The following is a 15,725-nucleotide window of genomic DNA, read 5'->3' as shown; positions in this document are numbered from 1 at the left end:
ACAATGAAGATAATTGTATCTATCTTTTAATCATAAATAAAACACGTTACTTTTCATTACTCACGTTACATAAATATAAATTTTGGTTACACATGAATTCTGTTAAAATTAAACATATTAAGTTTAGATGTTGTTATTAAAGTAAGATAACGGTACTTGTAATGGTTCAATCTGTTCTCTCAGGAAGGAGGATTGAATTTCTGTAATAATTATTAAATTACATTTCAATGTACGTCTACAAAAATCGGAAACCGGTAACATGCATTCAGACCGGTAGATGCATCGGTACTTGTATGTACCTGCATGCTTGCCGTGCAGGCGTAGGAATACAAGCCATCGTCTATGACATCATCGGCCCTGTTTATAACACATTCTGGATCGGGCACGCCCCATCTTCTATATATTCTTTGTTGATTTAATTTTTCCAATTTTTTTTTTTTTTTATGATCATGGAAAATATAAATCAACATCTATCATTTTTATTATAGTAATTATAGAAAAAACATGTTTCCAAATAAATACAAAATATTAAGTAGTTCTTGAAAGTATTAATTATTCATCTCTCTGTGTCTCTCTCTCTCTCTTTTTTATCAATTGGAAACTTACACAATATCATACAGCATATTATTAATACATCATTTGGTATTTAATAGTTATTAATATTTTGAAAACAAAAAATAAAACATTAGCGGCCTTTTTACTTGATAAAAAGAAAAGAGCATTTTTATATCTATATAAATATATATATATATACACATACGTATATTATCTGTAATAATTTCGCTACAATATTTGTTCATCCTTTACGATCTTGACACGAATAATGCACGATATCTCCGTTGGGATATCTTGCGAATGCACTATAAAAAAGAATAGATAATATCTTCTTAGATTCATACATTTCGACTGTAGAAAATACAAAATAATACAAACCTTTGATTGCCGAATCGTTTTTTACATGCAGGGCATATATTAAATTCTGTCATAAGAACACTCTGTGACTCATAATGCATACGTTGTTCTTGTACTTGCAAATGTTCCGCATAAAGTAAGCCTTTTAAAACTTGAGTCTTACGTCTTGTATTTAAATTATTTTGAAGACTAACTTCTAAAAAACGTTTTATTCTACCAATCGGGACTGTATCCGGTAGAATTTCTAAAACTTTTAATGGATTTATTTTTGAAGCATGTTCTTCGAGTAAATGCAATGCCATTTCTGGATCCGGTTGTGCACTACGTTGTACATTTGTATTACAACCTGTAATATAATGAAAACATAACAATATATATTTTAATTATTATATATTAAATAATAAATTATCAATAAATAACATACCGGCCATTAGAGCTCCTGCATTGTCAGGTTTTAATAGTTGATTAATAAGCATTACATAAACCTCGTCTGCTCCATCAGATTTTTTTTGTTTATCCGCTTTCTCTTCACCTTTGCAAAATTTGATAATTATTATTTTCAGCTAAATGAAAAGAATATTCTTTTAAATAAGAATCCATGTGTGTACTCACTTTGACATCTTTCATATACGTTATTGCTATATTCTATTGCACCTTGTACATTATTCAAAAGATTAATATATATTGATATAGCTTGTTGATGACGGCCAAGTCTTCCTAAAATAATTGCACGTTCTTCGAATAAACAGTCAAACGGGAAATGCACCAATATTGTCTCTGGTGTATAGTACACGGATTTCTCCAAAAATTGTTGTAATTTCTGTCTTGTATGATGGGATATTTCTTTTTCTGCCGGTGTTGCATTTTCATTCATAGAAATTAGACTTTTTTCCTTATATTGATGTATTAAAACATTGTGAAATAATGGATTTGTATCTTCCCATATATGCACCACATGTTCCAAGTATGTTATAACCAAATCTTTGTGACAACGTAGCAGATAATCCAACACCTTTGGTCTGGGCAATTGCTCGACCTCCTAAAAATAGACAAGAAGTATCAGTAAAAAATATACTAAATAAGTAATACACAGTAACGTACTTGTATATCTTCCATAAATATTCTAAGTCCTTGTTCAGGATCCTCTTCTAAAACCCAACCTGCGAATTTAAGAATTAAATCCATATGATCTTTGCCAAGATGCTGTAAATATTGGATAGTTCTTTCAGTTCCCTTTAAACTAGAATCGTTTTCTTTGGCATGCTTTTCTAATAGCTCTAAAGCCTTTCTATGTTGTCCTTTTGTTTGATATAATATAATAAGTTCTGGATACTTCTGATATATAAGTAATGTCTTTTCAGCTTCTGCCAAATGACAATGATTTAATCTTAGTAAAGACGCTACCAATGCATCGTTCGTCTGTAAAATCATAAAATTTTGTATAGGATTTGAAAAAAATTCTAAACAAATTATGTTTACTTTTTACCTGTAAATAACATTTCAGTAGAGTAGTATCAATTATTTTTAACAATTGCTCAGTAGCTACGGGAGTCAGATTTTTTTCACTTTCCATTACATTTTTATCTTTATGATTATCCTTATCTTTTGTTTTTGTGTCGCTTAATAATTTGTGTCTAACATCTGTTAGAAACATTATTAATGCACATAAACCTTTTTCTAAATCATGGTTTGGAAGTTTTGGTAAGTTCGTTGCTGAAGTGCTGACCTCGTGACTATTACTCGATGGCGTTACTAAGTCAGGAAATAATCTTATCACTTCGTAAGGATCAGTTCTAAGTTCCAAAAATAAATTCATAGCTTCTTGAAATTTTTTTTCATAAAACAAGTGATGCGCATATAGAGTTTGTATTTTGTATGTTTGTTTGGCCTTTTCTTCTTCTATTATATCTGATAAACTCTACAAAAATATAAATATATATTTAAGTAATGTACTACTTTTTAAATTTAATTAAAAAAAAAAGACATTTAGAATACAATGAATAGAAGATTTGCACATACTGTTAATTTCAATGCTAATTGAAATTGATTTTGTTCCAGTAAAGTTCTAATCTGTTGAGTTACATCAACAGCCCTCACACACCATACACTACTCATAGATGCTACAAAGACTTTGCCTTGCCTACATCTACATATAAGTCTAGCTTTATTTAAATCCTTGATCGTTTGAATGTGTAAGCAACCTTCCAAAGTATATACTTCTAATCTGTCATGTACAATACCAAGTAAGTAAGGGTCATCCCAAGCTAAAAAGAAAAAATTGTAAATAATTAAATAATACTCTTTCCTTCTTTAACTCATTGTTCATATCAAATACAAATTTGTACCTATGGCACTTGGAGTATCTGACCATTTAATAGGATTATGCTGCTTCAAATCTCCTTTAGTATCCATGACAATAGAACATAAATCTTTTCCTAATACGAAAGAATTATCTGATAATTTAGTAACACTGGGCTCTGGTGATTTCCCGGTAGGAAACAGTTCCTTAGCTTTTCCATTTAATTCCAAAATAGTATAGGATAAACCACGAAATCCTAATATTAGAATTTCTCCACACCTGCATATAAAATACATTTAAATAATTTCAATAGGTATTTGGTAATATGTTAAGGGATAATAAATAATAATACCATGATAATTCACGTGGTATGTCTGGTACTGTTAATTCAAAATTATCACACTCCTCAAATTTTTTGCCTTTCCAATGATACAGTTGCAATTTACGTTTAACAACAACGCATAAGCGTACAACAGTATTTTTTTCATTCGTTGAACTTTCTTCTTTCTTCACATCTAAAGCGAACAACGTTGCTCCCTTTGTTTTTTGCAACTGACAAATTAATTGGAAATTCAACGAATTGAGATCATGAATAGAAACTATGCCATCTGTACAAAGAGATTAATTATTTGATAACATAGTTAGAACGATTTAAAATCAATGCAGTATTACCTGAAAGTAAAATTAATAAATTATATTCCGCTACAACAGCTATTTGAGTGATGCGCTTTTTAAAATTTTTACTATGGCGTAATAATTCTAACTTATGAGTTTCATCCAATTTAGAAGGAACATTGTACATAAAAATTTGTCCTTCTCTTGTACCAATCAATAAATTGTCATCTGAAATATAAAATATTAAAATCATGCAATGTTCAGATCAAATTTAAACAATATATATGCGGGTATTTAAGCTATATGAAAAATATATGAGAAACAATAAATAAATTGTCATTGTATGTTATGATAAGGTTAGTTTTTACATACCATATGCAAACATAGACTCTATTTGCACTGTTATATTTAATATAGGTGTCTTTTTATATGCTTCATGCATTTTAATTGTATAATAAAGATATATAAAATGTTTATTTAAAAATTCTTTAGAATGTATGTACTTTTACTGTGTCAGTGGTAGTATGTCAGTCAACTATCTTACACGCACATCATTATACACAATAATATTGCATCCAAATAAATTGCACATGTTAAATTAAACAATGTATTTTCGATAAAACAATTGTTTTCATTTAAATACAGTAACAAAATGAAACAAGATTACAATTAAATTCAGAAGTCACTTCTAACCACTTCGAAAAGAAACCAATCAAGTTGCTCATTTTTCACACTGAAGATAGGTACAAACGCATTGTTTGGAAAGTGTGACTTCGATTTAATCATGAATACATGCCTTTCAATGTTTTGACATATTATAGTTTCTTTTGGCCAAGATAAAATATATTACTCTAAAATAACTATCAATCTTTTAATTTGGCTACACTGATGAAGTAAACAGTATCTAATATTTTGTAATATTACAGTTTTGTAAAAAGACAATTATAACGCGAAAGAAAGAATAAACTATCAAATAAATATGTCAAAAGAAGAGTACGTTCATGGAAACGGAGAGGTAATTAATTATATAAATAAATAAATGAATAATTTATATATTACATAAATTTGTATATATCATAACCACAACGTTTATAATATTTTATTATTTACAAAGGATGTACTTTTGACTAATTTTTTGTATATAATTATAGACTTTCAATTGTGAGGAGTCACCTGCAAAACAAAAATTAAGAGGATGGTTGAATCGACATTTGCGAATTAAAATGACTGATGGTAGAGTACTGACGGGTGCATTTCTTTGCACTGATCGCGATGCTAATGTAATTTTGGGATCATGTATAGAATTTTTATCCGAAGATCTTACAGAAGCAAGAGCACTTGGATTGGTAATGGTACCTGGTCGACATATTGTGACAATCCATTTAGATGTTTGAATATTTCTTTTAAGGATAAATAATACAGTAAAATCATATTTCATTATTTCTATATCTTCCACTTTATATACAATTTATCTTAAATAAAAAAAATATTTTAATATAATTTCTCTTTCGATAGGAACACTCCTAATTGTTTATATTTTTCAATCTTTATCAGCATTAATTATATATTGCTGTTGTACATAGTTGAATTCTTGTTCTAATTTTTTATTATTATATATTTCTTTGTCCATATTTTTAATTGCATCGTCTATCCTTTGACTAAGGCTAGAACATAAATTATCCATTCCATATGTATAACATATTTCTGTAGCTGAATCTGCCATTTTACGTACAGAATCCATAAAACTAACAAGTTGCTAGGAGAAAAAAAAACGATAACAATTAATTAATATTAAGTGCAAAGTAATTATTAAATAAATTTCAAGCTCTTACCATAAGCATATCTTGTTTTTTTTGCATTTCATCTCTAATTTGAACCATTGCGTCTTCATGCAAATCAATGATGTCACTATTTATAGACTCTTTATGAAGGTTTATTAACTTTGTTAATGATGTCCTGAAAGAAAACTTGTAAATATTATTAATGCATATTAATTATTTAACATTATGTGATCTATAATTATATTCACCTGTACTCTTGACTGGTACTTTCTATTGCTAAAAATGTAATAGTTAAAAGTTCAGAAGCATTGTTAATTGCTTTTAAAGTTGACTGTTTTACCATATAACTATATGTCATAGTTTGTACATCCGGTAATTTTAATTTATTTTCTTTTGTAATTTCTGCATCATTCTGTGACGAGTCATTGGTAAATAATGGAGTCAAGCACTAAATATATAAAAGTATTGATAATATTAAAATACTAAATATTTAATTGTTAATCATTACAATTCAATTAGAAAATAAATAATCTATACCACAACGGGTGATGTTTTCCTGAACAATAATTTACAAATTGAACGCAATGCATTTTTTGTTGAATTTATATTCATTTTTATCGACTTATAAATAATGTTTGTCTATCAAAATTTTATGAAATTTAAGGTTATGTACCTATAGGAAAACTATTGAAAACAATGAAGTTCGTTCTTCCAGTGATTTAAATACAAGCCTACCACCGGCTAGGAATTTCTAAACAGTTTGTTCCCTGGAATTGATTTCAAATAATGCAGTAAAAATAGGTGGAGTGTATTTAAAAGAATCTGTAGAGGGTTTCTCTATAGTAAAGATAATATTAGACTGAATTTTGTTTTATGATTTTTATTTAACGGATGCGACTTGCTTTTCTTTCTTGTACACTTCTCAACGGTTACGCACAGACTGTACTCGTCTGGTGACCACACTTGCTAGCGTGGTTCCCTAGCCTTCTAGTAACTTAGATGGCGCGACCATCGGTCGTACCGCTACAAATCGTTAAATCAGGTATTAGATTTCTCTTCTTCATTATTTGTTGTTTCAAGTTAGTAACATTTTTGGTTATTATTTTTAGTCCTTGTTGACATGTCATTTTAGGTTAGTTATCGCTTCTCAGAGTAAACTTTTACGTCGAGTAAACAAGAATTAACAAAAATGACGTCCTGCCTAGAAAATGTACAAATTCCAACGTGCATGTGGTTTGAAGGAGTTGAAAAACGAAATGCATTAGTATCGATATTGGCTAGCACATTGGTAATATTAATCATTTTTAATTATTACTAAAAATATAATTTTTTCTTTTTTTAATTAGACGTCATATATATATTTTCAATCGTATAATACCAATTCATGTAGCATTGATTATCCATTTATTATTCATGAAACATTGTTACAGTTTTTTGCAGGATGGTGGATTATAATAGATGCTCATGCAAAATATCCCGCAGAGATGGTAACCGCATATCATGTCTGTGGAGTATTTGGTACATTATCTCTATTTATGTAAGTTTCATGTAATTGATTAAGACTAATGAAACAATAGATCTATTTTTATAAAGTAATACATGCAAACAATTATTGTCCAAATTTAAACTAAATTTGTTATTAAAAATAAATTATTTTAAATACAGGGTCAACTCAGTATCAAACGCTCAAATAAGGGGAGATGATTATAATGGTGGGCGCTTAGGAGTCAGAGGAGCCAGAAGTTGGTTATTCGTGGGCTTTGTCATAGGCTTTGCAGCAGTTATTGCAGCCTGTTGGATCTTATTTGCAGACTTTGTAGCTCTAAGTAAGTAATGATAGAAACAAATTTATAATAGTATCTAAAAAAAAAAAAAAAATGACATTTTAGGTGCTCAGCATTACTGGCCCGGAATAGGATTATTTTTACAAAATGTATTTATATTTTTGGGATCTATGACATTTAAGTTTGGCCGAACTGAAGATCAGTATTAACGGAGACATTTTGGTAAACCTATACAAAAGTTTCACAAAGGATTGCTTTTAATTATTAATATATTATGATTTTCAAAATGTGCTAGCACATTATAAATATTTCAACTTTATTTGGATCGATGGAAATCTCAAATATTCAGCTGATCATACAAGTGCAAGGATAAAGGATTATTTGGTTTTTGATCTTGCATAAAACTTACATGTAGATGTGTATGGTAATAATACTATTAATAACTCATACCTTGAAAATTGCAATCCAAAGATATTGTAAAAATGATTTAAATGTGGATGCGATGATCTTAATGCTTCATATGATATTTAAGTGAATATAAAAATGTTAATAATCTCTATTTATAAATAATTACATTAAAGTACATACAGTAGTAGTAATTTCCTTATATCTATGAAGTTACTAATAATTACGTGTAAAGAAATATTCTGATAGATTTTTGTAATCGTTTTAATAATATAAGAAGTGTATTATATATACTTGTGAAACATAAGATATAATTACTTTCAGTGTTGTGAAAGATATTTTTTATCCATTCTGTCCAGTCTTTTCTGAATTTTATATATTAATATCTATTAATTTGTTTGGAATTCTTTTCGAATATTTGCTTATTTTAACAAAGATTTTATTAATTTTAATTTTATTTTACATAAACAATATATATATATAATCATCTATTTCTTTTTCCTTATTTTCATCGTTTTGATATGCAATAAATATTGCAATAATTACAAAATAATAAGAGAAAAAAATACGATAATTCGTTCGCGATTGCTTAACATTTTATATTGTATATCTGATTAAACGTCATTTTTTGTCAGTCCTAATCAATTTTGATTTGCCAACGCGGCCCAATAAAATATCACCTTTAAAGAATCCGCAACCAATGATATTATGCCACACAAACACATGGTTCATAGAGATATCACGAAAGTCGTGAGTGAGTTCTGTTTTTTGATAGTTCAAAACGTTTGTTGTTAACTAGCATTGTAATGTTAACAATATTTGTGCGTTCCTAATGATATAAAAATAACATTTATTCTTTTTTATATGAAATTTTCGGAATAAAAGAAGTGAAAGGTAAAGTAATAAGTTTTGATACGTAATATTTCTAGTTGGGATAACTGTTAAAGCCTGCCGGTAGTCATAACCACATTTAATAGCAAAGTAATTTTCCTCGTGTTCGTGTGTGTCGGTACCGTTGAAAATAATTATTTAATAATTGTTTCGTTTTTATATTAAATAGATGGAAACCACGTGTGTTAAAATGTCAGCGATAACGCTATTTGTAGCCGTAATCGCTGCTTTAATCGGTCAAAGTGAAGAAATAGCTGTCATGAGCATTGACATTGGTAGCGAATGGATGAAAGTTGCAATAGTTTCTGTACGTAAAATTTATTTAATTGTTAATAATTATAATATTAATAATTAAGCTTTTATATATATATATATGTGTGTGTGTGTGTGTGTGTGTGTTGAAATTGAATAATAAAATTATTCCAAAATGTTTTTGTAGCCAGGTGTACCTATGGAAATAGCTTTGAATAAGGAGTCAAAAAGAAAAACTCCAGCTACAATAGCATTTCGAGATGGAGAACGGACATTTGGCGAAGATGCGCAAGTTGTAGGACTTAGATTTCCACAAAGCACTTTCTCTTACATATTAGATCTTCTAGGAAAATCTATAGATAATCCAATGGTTAAACTTTATTCCAAGAGATTTCCTTATCATGATATTATAGCTGATGATGAACGTCAAACAATAGCATTTAAAATTTATGAAAATATCACCCATACACCAGAGGAATTACTCGCACAGATACTTCATAAAGGAAAAGAATTTGCAGAATTTTCAGCTGGACAAAAAGTTAATGAAGCGGTGATCACTGTACCAGGATATTTCAATCAAGCTGAAAGAAGAGCTCTGTTGCAAGCAGCTGAACTTGCGAAAATCAAAGTATTGCAACTTATCAATGATTATACCGCAGTTGCATTGAATTATGGTATATTTCGTAGAAAAGAAATTAATGACTCTGTGCAATATGTAATGTTTTATGATATGGGTGCTAGCAGTACAACGGCAACCGTAGTCAGTTATCAAAATGTTAAGACGAAGGAAAAAGGATTTGTCGAAACTAATCCACATGTTAACATATTGGGTGTAGGATACGATCGCACCCTTGGAGGATTAGAAATGCAAATCAGATTACAAAACTATTTGGCTAAAGAGTTTGATGCTTTAAATAAAACTCCTAATTCCGTGTTCAATAGTCCAAGAGCAATGGCAAAACTCTTTAAAGAGGCTGGACGTGTTAAAAATGTGCTTAGCGCCAATGCTGATCATTATGCTCAAATCGAAGGTCTGATAGATGATTATGATTTTCGATTACAAGTTACCAGAGAAACTTTCGAAAGTATTTGCTCCGATTTATTTGAACGTGTCTCAAATCCTGTCAAAATTGCCCTAGAAACTTCAGGTAAATTTTCTAAATACATGAGAGAACTTTGACTAACAAATACATCCAAATTTATTAATTAATGTTATTCTAGCTTTAACGATGGATGTAATATCTCAAGTAATATTGGTGGGAGCTGGTACACGTATGCCAAAAATTCAAGAAAAATTGATGGAATACGTCAAAACAGATTTATCCAAAAACATGAATACCGATGAATCTGCTGCATTAGGTGCTGTTTATAAAGCGGCAGATCTTAGTCAAGGTTTTAAAGTCAAAAAGTTTATAACAAAAGATGCTGTTATATTTCCTATTCAAATTGTATTTGATAGAAATGCAGATGGCAAAATAAAACAGGTAACAATTATTCATTTGCATGCCATTTCTATGCTCAATCATGAATATTAAAATTAAATCATAATATTACACATACATTGTCTACAGGTTAGAAGAACTCTTTTTAATAAGATGAATGCTTATCCGCAAAAAAAGATAATTACATTTAACAAACACAATGAAGATTTCGAATTTCACGTAAACTATGCAGAACTAGATCATTTGCCTGTTAATGAAATAGAGTAAGTACATTGTTGTTGTTCTGAATTAATCGTCATTTAATTATAATGCATATTATTAAAGGAAAAATTTGTATTTACAGTGCCATTGGAAATTTGAATTTATCAACTATAAAATTGACAGGTGTGGCTGAAGCTTTAGAAAAGCATTCTAAAGAAGGAGCCGAAAGTAAAGGGATAAAAGCTCATTTTAACTTGGATGACAGCGGTTTACTTAATTTAATAAATATAGAATTGGTGTCAGAAAAAACAGGAAGCACCACTGAGGAAGAAGAGGGTACATTTTCAATGCTTGGTTCAACTATTAGTAAATTATTTGCAGGTCTGTGTTAAGGACTTTGCAAAAAATGATGATAAAAACATTCAAAAACTTAAGTTTCCCATATTTACCTACATACTACACTACAGGTTCAGATAATAAGGAAAAAGATGAAAATACCGAAGAACCACCAAAAGAAAATATTAAGCCAGTGCACGAAGAGCCTGAATATCCAGATCCTCAGAAAGAAAGTGAAGACAAATCTCAGAGTAAAAATCAGACCAAATTGAATGAAGGCAAGGCAGGAAATAAGACAGAGAAATCTGAGAAGGAAAAGAAACCTGTTATTGTAACGATTAAAGAACCAATTAAAGCCGAAGAAATTATATTAGGTTCAAAGACATTGGATGAGAAGAAATTTTCTGAATCGGCTGAGAAGTAAGTATCATTCAAATCACTAATAATTCCATAATTTAATAATAATAAAATATATTATTTGTATCCACACATTTATATTTGTATTTATTTTGACAGAATCCATCATCTTGATCAACATGATCGAGAAAAAACACGACGTGAAACAGCTTTAAATAATCTTGAAGCATTTGTGATTGATGCACAACAAAAATTAGAAACGGAATTGTATATAGCTGCAGCAACGTCTGGAGAAGCGGAGAAAATATTAAAAGCTTGCGCAGAAATTTCAGAATGGTTATATGAAGATGGATTTGATGCAACCGCAGAAATATATGAGGAAAAATTAATGAAATTACAAAAGTTGACAAGTGACGTATACGAAAGAGTTTTTGAACATAAAGAACGGCCAGAAGTGTTGAAAGGATTGGTGTCTATGTTAAATGGAAGTTCAATGTTTTTGCGAAATATGCGTAATATAAGTCAAAGTAATGATATGTTTACACAAGTAGAAATTGAAACATTGGAAAAAGTTATCAACGAAACAAAGGTATGTGTCATCGCAATAATATCTATATTTATATTTTACGAATTTATGTAATGTAATTATTTCATTCATCTAGGAATATCATGATACAATCGTTAAATCGTTTGCTGAAACACCTTTATACGAACCGATAAAATATAAAGTTCGTGATATTGCAAACAAAATGGCACTACTTGATAGAGAAGTTAAATATCTTGTAAATAAAGCTAAAATTTGGAGACCAAAACCAGAAACAACGAATAATACGGAAAATAAAACTGATCAAGCAACAAATGGAACGCAATTGCCGAATGTAGAATCGACATCGGTTCCTAATACTGATCCTGATACTCAGTCAGAACAATCTAATCAGGAAAATATAGAAGAGGTAGGAGATAAAAAATTAGAAAATATTGTGAAAACAAATACGACAGATGCAACGGAGGATACATTAAATTTACCAGAGAATGATCATTCGAAAACGAATAATGAACAAAATGAAGAAGATGAAAAACATCAAGAACTTTAAAATATAATTTATTTTCAATGTGTGACGTTTCATTAATGATCGAGCACATATCGATCAGCAACTTAGGCGAATCACCACTGTGTAGGACAATTTTACGAATGTATTTAACAAATCAAATACGAATATTTACTGCGGCATCTATAGAAATTATTTCATATAATTCGAAAATATTTTCCATCATTTAATTATTTATATGAATTCATAAAAAAATGATGGTAATTAATTCGTTATATTACTATGATGCGTAATCAAATGCAGCACTGTCAAGCACAAAAAGACATTACACTATTACCGAACATTTGTTATCAAGTGCCAAGTCCTAAGCTGGCTTTAGAGCTAATTCATTTATCTTTTTTTCTCAATTCATCAATTTAATAATTATCAAATTATTATATTAAATAATTTTTTAATAATATTTAAATTATTAAATTGAATATATTTAAAAAGATCAAACGAATAGCTGCATGTTCAACAATTTATTGCATTTGTTTTGTAATTATAAAGCAAATATGATAAAACGATTTGTAACAAAATGTTAAATAAAGTGTTCTAATGATGTGTGCGAGTGCGTGGGCCGGCCATCGTCTTATGCAGGTAACTAATTGGTTCTATCGCATATATACGAATAAACACACAGATATTTGTGTGCGTATATATTTATATAATATATAAAGAGGAGAGTGGGGAGAAGGGAAGAAAGGGGGAGGTGTTCATGCTCCAAGGTATTAATTTGTGATACGAGATAACATGTATGCATTATTTTAGAAATAATTTTGTACCTAACTTATCTTCTACAATAATATAATAGTATTTCAATGAATGGTGGCACAAGAATGTTTTAAAAAAAATGTTTTAACTGAAAATACAAAAACTGGATTAAAAATTTATTATCAATTTTAGAAAGTTACTATGCATTATATATATTTTCCAAAAAATCAACATTTCAATATATTACTCTATAGTTAGGATGTATTATTTGTTATACTCGTATAATGAATTCCTACAATTTTGAAACAACTTTGCTTATCAATAATAATTTAACTACAAATGAATATGACGTATAAACAACATATTAAAAAAGTTATTTAATATCTTATTATAAAAAAATGTTTACTATTTTAATGGATATGCATGTAGTTTCAAATACTGATGATTATATTTATTAATTTATGCAAATAAAATTGTGAAAAAAAAAAAATATATATATATATATATATATAAAAATGGAATGAAACGACGAGAAATATATGATAAATTTTTCATAATTTTATTTTTTTTTTCTATCTTTAACAATTAGTAATTATTTGTTGTATCGATTAAAGTATCTTCGTAAAGTTGTACCATAGGCCTTGGTAATGGAAAATCAATCGCGTTGAGCTACATACGGCAGTATTGTATATCATTTATAAGTGATGATTATCTATGAAAATTGATTTAATAGAAAAATTCTGTTCAAATCTGTTTGACCTCACCACTGCAATTTGGACAACAACTAATGTTAGATGCCTCGCGTGGAATAAAAATTTGCCCACCAATGGCAACGGCTGCACCCATTACCGCGCTACAAGCAGCATCTTGTCTTCCTGACATAAGTAGATTTGGACTCATTAATAGCTGTAAATGTAACCAGTTTTAAATTCATTTTAACAAAATAGTTTTCCTTTGTTGATTCTTGGAGATTATCTGAAAAAAAAAAACAAAAACTAACTTGTTCCGCATTTTTTTCCGCTAACGTTTGCATTTCTAAACCAGTTATATTGACATCTTTGTTCGTTATTGTATGCAACATGCCACTTAATAATTGAACTTTTAAGATTTCTGCTAATTGACAACAGCCTTGTGCCAAATCTATAACATTTGTACTTGGTAGTGCATGACGTTTGTACGATGCTGCTCGAACAGGATCAAAATTTTCTAAGAGAATGCTAATAATCCTAAAACGAAATATATTGATATTGAATAGATAGATGTTATGGAATATTCGATAACAGATATTGTTTATATTTAAATAGCATACCTGTACGTTTTAAGAGACGTATCACGTATACTTTTACGCTCTTCTAATAATCTTTTGATAGCTTCTTGAAGATCGGTTGTTCTTTGACAAAGGGCAGCTTTCCATTTTGCAAGTTCCTCTACCATCAAACTATTACAAATCATTTAGTCGTTAATAATATTTCTTATCCAAATAATTCTTTTGATACTTATTATTGTTGACCTAATGTTAATTACCTACTAGCTAAAAATTTACTTCTCCAAACTTCGCATTGTCCCGCTAACCACTCTGTTTGTTCTTGATGAGTATTAAGATGTTGAGCAGAATTTAAAAGTGCTCGAGCAAGTTGTAGCTTATCTTCAGTAAGCAAGTGTACTTTAGTTTCCAGATCTTCGCCCACTGCTGCTACTAACAGATTCTTTAATTCGCCATTTACCTACATAATAATGTAACATATAATTGAAATAATGAAAACTAATTATTACTGTAAAATATCTTATTATTATTATACTTGTGCTTGAAATTTTAATTGATTTTCTAATTGACTATTTTCTTCTTTGAGTTTTTTAATTTCATTTTCGTAAATTTTCTTTTCCTTATCCCAATTGGATTGTTCCTTGTCAACTTTTTCATTGATTCTATCTTTGTCGACATTTGCATCGTGTATTTTCAATTTAGCAACATCAGTAGCTGCTACATTAATATTTGTATCCCATTTGGAATGTTTCTTATTCTTTTTCTCAGGCGGAACGATAGGATTAACTGCTGCTTTGTATGGTTCGTAAGGTACAAATTTGGGCTCCTTTGTTTTTAAGGAATTTAAAATTTGTCTTTTACCCTTTGGAACTGTAATATTTTTTGGAGTAAGATTGACAATAGTACCAGTAGGAATAACTGGAGGTGTCAAAACAGATGACTTTAAACTCTTGGGGTAATAAATAGTAGTATCGTTTAAACGACATTTGGTTTGTTTAGATTCATGTTCATTCGTAACTACATTTTCCATTCCATCTCCTTGCGTACGTCCAATGCAATCCATAACCTGAACATCTTCAACAATTGTATAATTATTATTAAAACGTCAAATGTGCCAAATAGACATATAGACTACAAAAATATGTATCATTTAAAAACCACTTTCTAACCTTTTGATTTCAATTGACAGCTACTTTTACGGTTTTCTCCGACACCAGCCATATTTATCAATTCACAAATTTAATAAATATTAATAAAACCTTCTTAATTAACCTAATCATCTGTTAAACATTGTACACAAATTTTATTCTTTTATATCGTAATATATTCGTTGAGTATTCATTCCCATGATTCATTCATTAAAAAAATATCGCAATCGAGGCTA

At 29.2% G+C, this 15,725-nt stretch overlaps 6 protein-coding genes across 10 annotated transcripts; 3 read left to right on the top strand and 3 right to left on the bottom strand.

The window, feature by feature from the left end:
- Positions 1-10: 10 nt before the first annotated feature.
- Vps39 (vacuolar protein sorting 39) lies at positions 11-4,542 on the bottom strand. The gene is made up of 11 exons (XM_015328210.2): positions 4,199-4,542; positions 3,884-4,054; positions 3,564-3,819; positions 3,258-3,490; positions 2,932-3,176; positions 2,399-2,830; positions 2,014-2,331; positions 1,525-1,951; positions 1,337-1,444; positions 934-1,258; positions 11-860 (listed from the first exon to the last, which is right to left on the bottom strand). The coding sequence occupies exons 1-11, from the start codon at positions 4,266-4,268 to the stop codon at positions 797-799; spliced, it is 2,649 nt and encodes an 882-aa protein (XP_015183696.2). The 5' UTR covers positions 4,269-4,542; the 3' UTR covers positions 11-796.
- A 130-nt stretch (positions 4,543-4,672) lies between these two features.
- Positions 4,673-5,326, top strand: Sbat (LSMD1 domain-containing protein Sbat). Its single transcript, XM_015328211.2, has 2 exons — positions 4,673-4,841; positions 4,978-5,326. Exons 1-2 carry the CDS (start codon positions 4,806-4,808, stop codon positions 5,218-5,220), a joined length of 279 nt encoding a protein of 92 aa, XP_015183697.1. The 5' UTR covers positions 4,673-4,805; the 3' UTR covers positions 5,221-5,326.
- LOC107070222 (uncharacterized) lies at positions 5,254-6,286 on the bottom strand. Its single transcript, XM_015328212.2, has 4 exons — positions 6,145-6,286; positions 5,856-6,055; positions 5,659-5,782; positions 5,254-5,582 (listed from the first exon to the last, which is right to left on the bottom strand). Exons 1-4 carry the CDS (start codon positions 6,217-6,219, stop codon positions 5,367-5,369), a joined length of 615 nt encoding a protein of 204 aa, XP_015183698.2. The 5' UTR covers positions 6,220-6,286; the 3' UTR covers positions 5,254-5,366.
- A 418-nt stretch (positions 6,287-6,704) lies between these two features.
- On the top strand, positions 6,705-8,119 carry LOC107070205 (transmembrane protein 50A). Its single transcript, XM_015328178.2, has 4 exons — positions 6,705-6,895; positions 7,038-7,144; positions 7,273-7,433; positions 7,497-8,119. The coding sequence occupies exons 1-4, from the start codon at positions 6,797-6,799 to the stop codon at positions 7,598-7,600; spliced, it is 471 nt and encodes a 156-aa protein (XP_015183664.1). The 5' UTR covers positions 6,705-6,796; the 3' UTR covers positions 7,601-8,119.
- A 410-nt stretch (positions 8,120-8,529) lies between these two features.
- Positions 8,530-13,567, top strand: Grp170 (hypoxia up-regulated Grp170 co-chaperone protein). 3 transcript variants are annotated; one of them, XM_015328116.2, is made up of 9 exons: positions 8,530-8,690; positions 8,857-8,994; positions 9,127-10,087; positions 10,161-10,423; positions 10,511-10,644; positions 10,725-10,918; positions 11,050-11,338; positions 11,435-11,864; positions 11,938-13,567. In XM_015328116.2, the coding sequence occupies exons 2-9, from the start codon at positions 8,857-8,859 to the stop codon at positions 12,367-12,369; spliced, it is 2,841 nt and encodes a 946-aa protein (XP_015183602.1). In that variant the 5' UTR covers positions 8,530-8,690; the 3' UTR covers positions 12,370-13,567. The 3 variants fall into 3 exon arrangements, with proteins under 3 accessions (XP_015183602.1, XP_015183600.1, XP_015183601.1); XM_015328114.2 differs by having other exon boundaries at positions 10,725-10,963; XM_015328115.2 differs by lacking the exon at positions 8,530-8,690 and adding an exon at positions 8,759-8,777 and having other exon boundaries at positions 10,725-10,963.
- Positions 13,568-13,613: 46 nt separating this feature from the next.
- Positions 13,614-15,712, bottom strand: LOC107070179 (golgin-45). Of its 3 annotated transcripts, XM_015328119.2 has the most exons (7): positions 15,511-15,712; positions 14,877-15,415; positions 14,602-14,801; positions 14,387-14,515; positions 14,078-14,303; positions 13,842-13,983; positions 13,614-13,746 (listed from the first exon to the last, which is right to left on the bottom strand). In XM_015328119.2, exons 1-7 carry the CDS (start codon positions 15,560-15,562, stop codon positions 13,733-13,735), a joined length of 1,302 nt encoding a protein of 433 aa, XP_015183605.2. In that variant the 5' UTR covers positions 15,563-15,712; the 3' UTR covers positions 13,614-13,732. The 3 variants fall into 3 exon arrangements, with proteins under 3 accessions (XP_015183605.2, XP_015183603.2, XP_015183606.2); XM_015328117.2 differs by having other exon boundaries at positions 13,614-13,983; XM_015328120.2 differs by having other exon boundaries at positions 13,614-13,983; positions 14,877-15,407; positions 15,511-15,644.
- Positions 15,713-15,725: the final 13 nt, after the last annotated feature.

This window comes from Polistes dominula, unplaced genomic scaffold (genome assembly GCF_049000335.1).
Source record: "Polistes dominula isolate Pdom_NZ unplaced genomic scaffold, Pdom_raw_medaka contig_15, whole genome shotgun sequence".
Taxonomy (NCBI): Eukaryota; Metazoa; Arthropoda; class Insecta; order Hymenoptera; family Vespidae; genus Polistes; species Polistes dominula.
This window is presented reverse-complemented; position numbering and strand designations above follow the sequence as displayed.

Excerpts from the sequence above, each read along its gene's own strand:
- LOC107070179 (XM_015328117.2), bottom strand. The coding sequence starts at position 15,562 with ATGGCTGGTGTCGGAGAAAACCGTAAAAGTAGCTGTCAATTGAAATCA. Across the intron at positions 14,516-14,601 it reads AGTAAATTTTTAGCTAGTAG|TTTGATGGTAGAGGAACTTG; the intron begins GTAATTAACATT and ends GATTTGTAATAG. Across the intron at positions 14,304-14,386 it reads ACGTCTCTTAAAACGTACAG|GATTATTAGCATTCTCTTAG; the intron begins GTATGCTATTTA and ends ATTTCGTTTTAG.
- Sbat (XM_015328211.2), top strand. The coding sequence starts at position 4,806 with ATGTCAAAAGAAGAGTACGTTCATGGAAACGGAGAG. Across the intron at positions 4,842-4,977 it reads ACGTTCATGGAAACGGAGAG|ACTTTCAATTGTGAGGAGTC; the intron begins GTAATTAATTAT and ends ATATAATTATAG.
- LOC107070222 (XM_015328212.2), bottom strand. The coding sequence starts at position 6,219 with ATGAATATAAATTCAACAAAAAATGCATTGCGTTCAATTTGTAAATTA. Across the intron at positions 5,783-5,855 it reads AGTACCAGTCAAGAGTACAG|GACATCATTAACAAAGTTAA; the intron begins GTGAATATAATT and ends GTTTTCTTTCAG. Across the intron at positions 5,583-5,658 it reads AAAAACAAGATATGCTTATG|CAACTTGTTAGTTTTATGGA; the intron begins GTAAGAGCTTGA and ends TTTTTCTCCTAG.
- Vps39 (XM_015328210.2), bottom strand. The coding sequence starts at position 4,268 with ATGCATGAAGCATATAAAAAGACACCTATATTAAATATAACAGTGCAA. Across the intron at positions 2,831-2,931 it reads AATTAGCATTGAAATTAACA|AGTTTATCAGATATAATAGA; the intron begins GTATGTGCAAAT and ends ATATTTTTGTAG. Across the intron at positions 2,332-2,398 it reads TACTGAAATGTTATTTACAG|ACGAACGATGCATTGGTAGC; the intron begins GTAAAAAGTAAA and ends ATGATTTTACAG.
- LOC107070205 (XM_015328178.2), top strand. The coding sequence starts at position 6,797 with ATGACGTCCTGCCTAGAAAATGTACAAATTCCAACGTGCATGTGGTTT. Across the intron at positions 7,145-7,272 it reads GGTACATTATCTCTATTTAT|GGTCAACTCAGTATCAAACG; the intron begins GTAAGTTTCATG and ends TTTTAAATACAG. Across the intron at positions 7,434-7,496 it reads TGCAGACTTTGTAGCTCTAA|GTGCTCAGCATTACTGGCCC; the intron begins GTAAGTAATGAT and ends ATGACATTTTAG.
- Grp170 (XM_015328114.2), top strand. The coding sequence starts at position 8,857 with ATGGAAACCACGTGTGTTAAAATGTCAGCGATAACGCTATTTGTAGCC. Across the intron at positions 10,645-10,724 it reads TTGCCTGTTAATGAAATAGA|TGCCATTGGAAATTTGAATT; the intron begins GTAAGTACATTG and ends TTGTATTTACAG. Across the intron at positions 11,339-11,434 it reads TTTTCTGAATCGGCTGAGAA|AATCCATCATCTTGATCAAC; the intron begins GTAAGTATCATT and ends TTATTTTGACAG.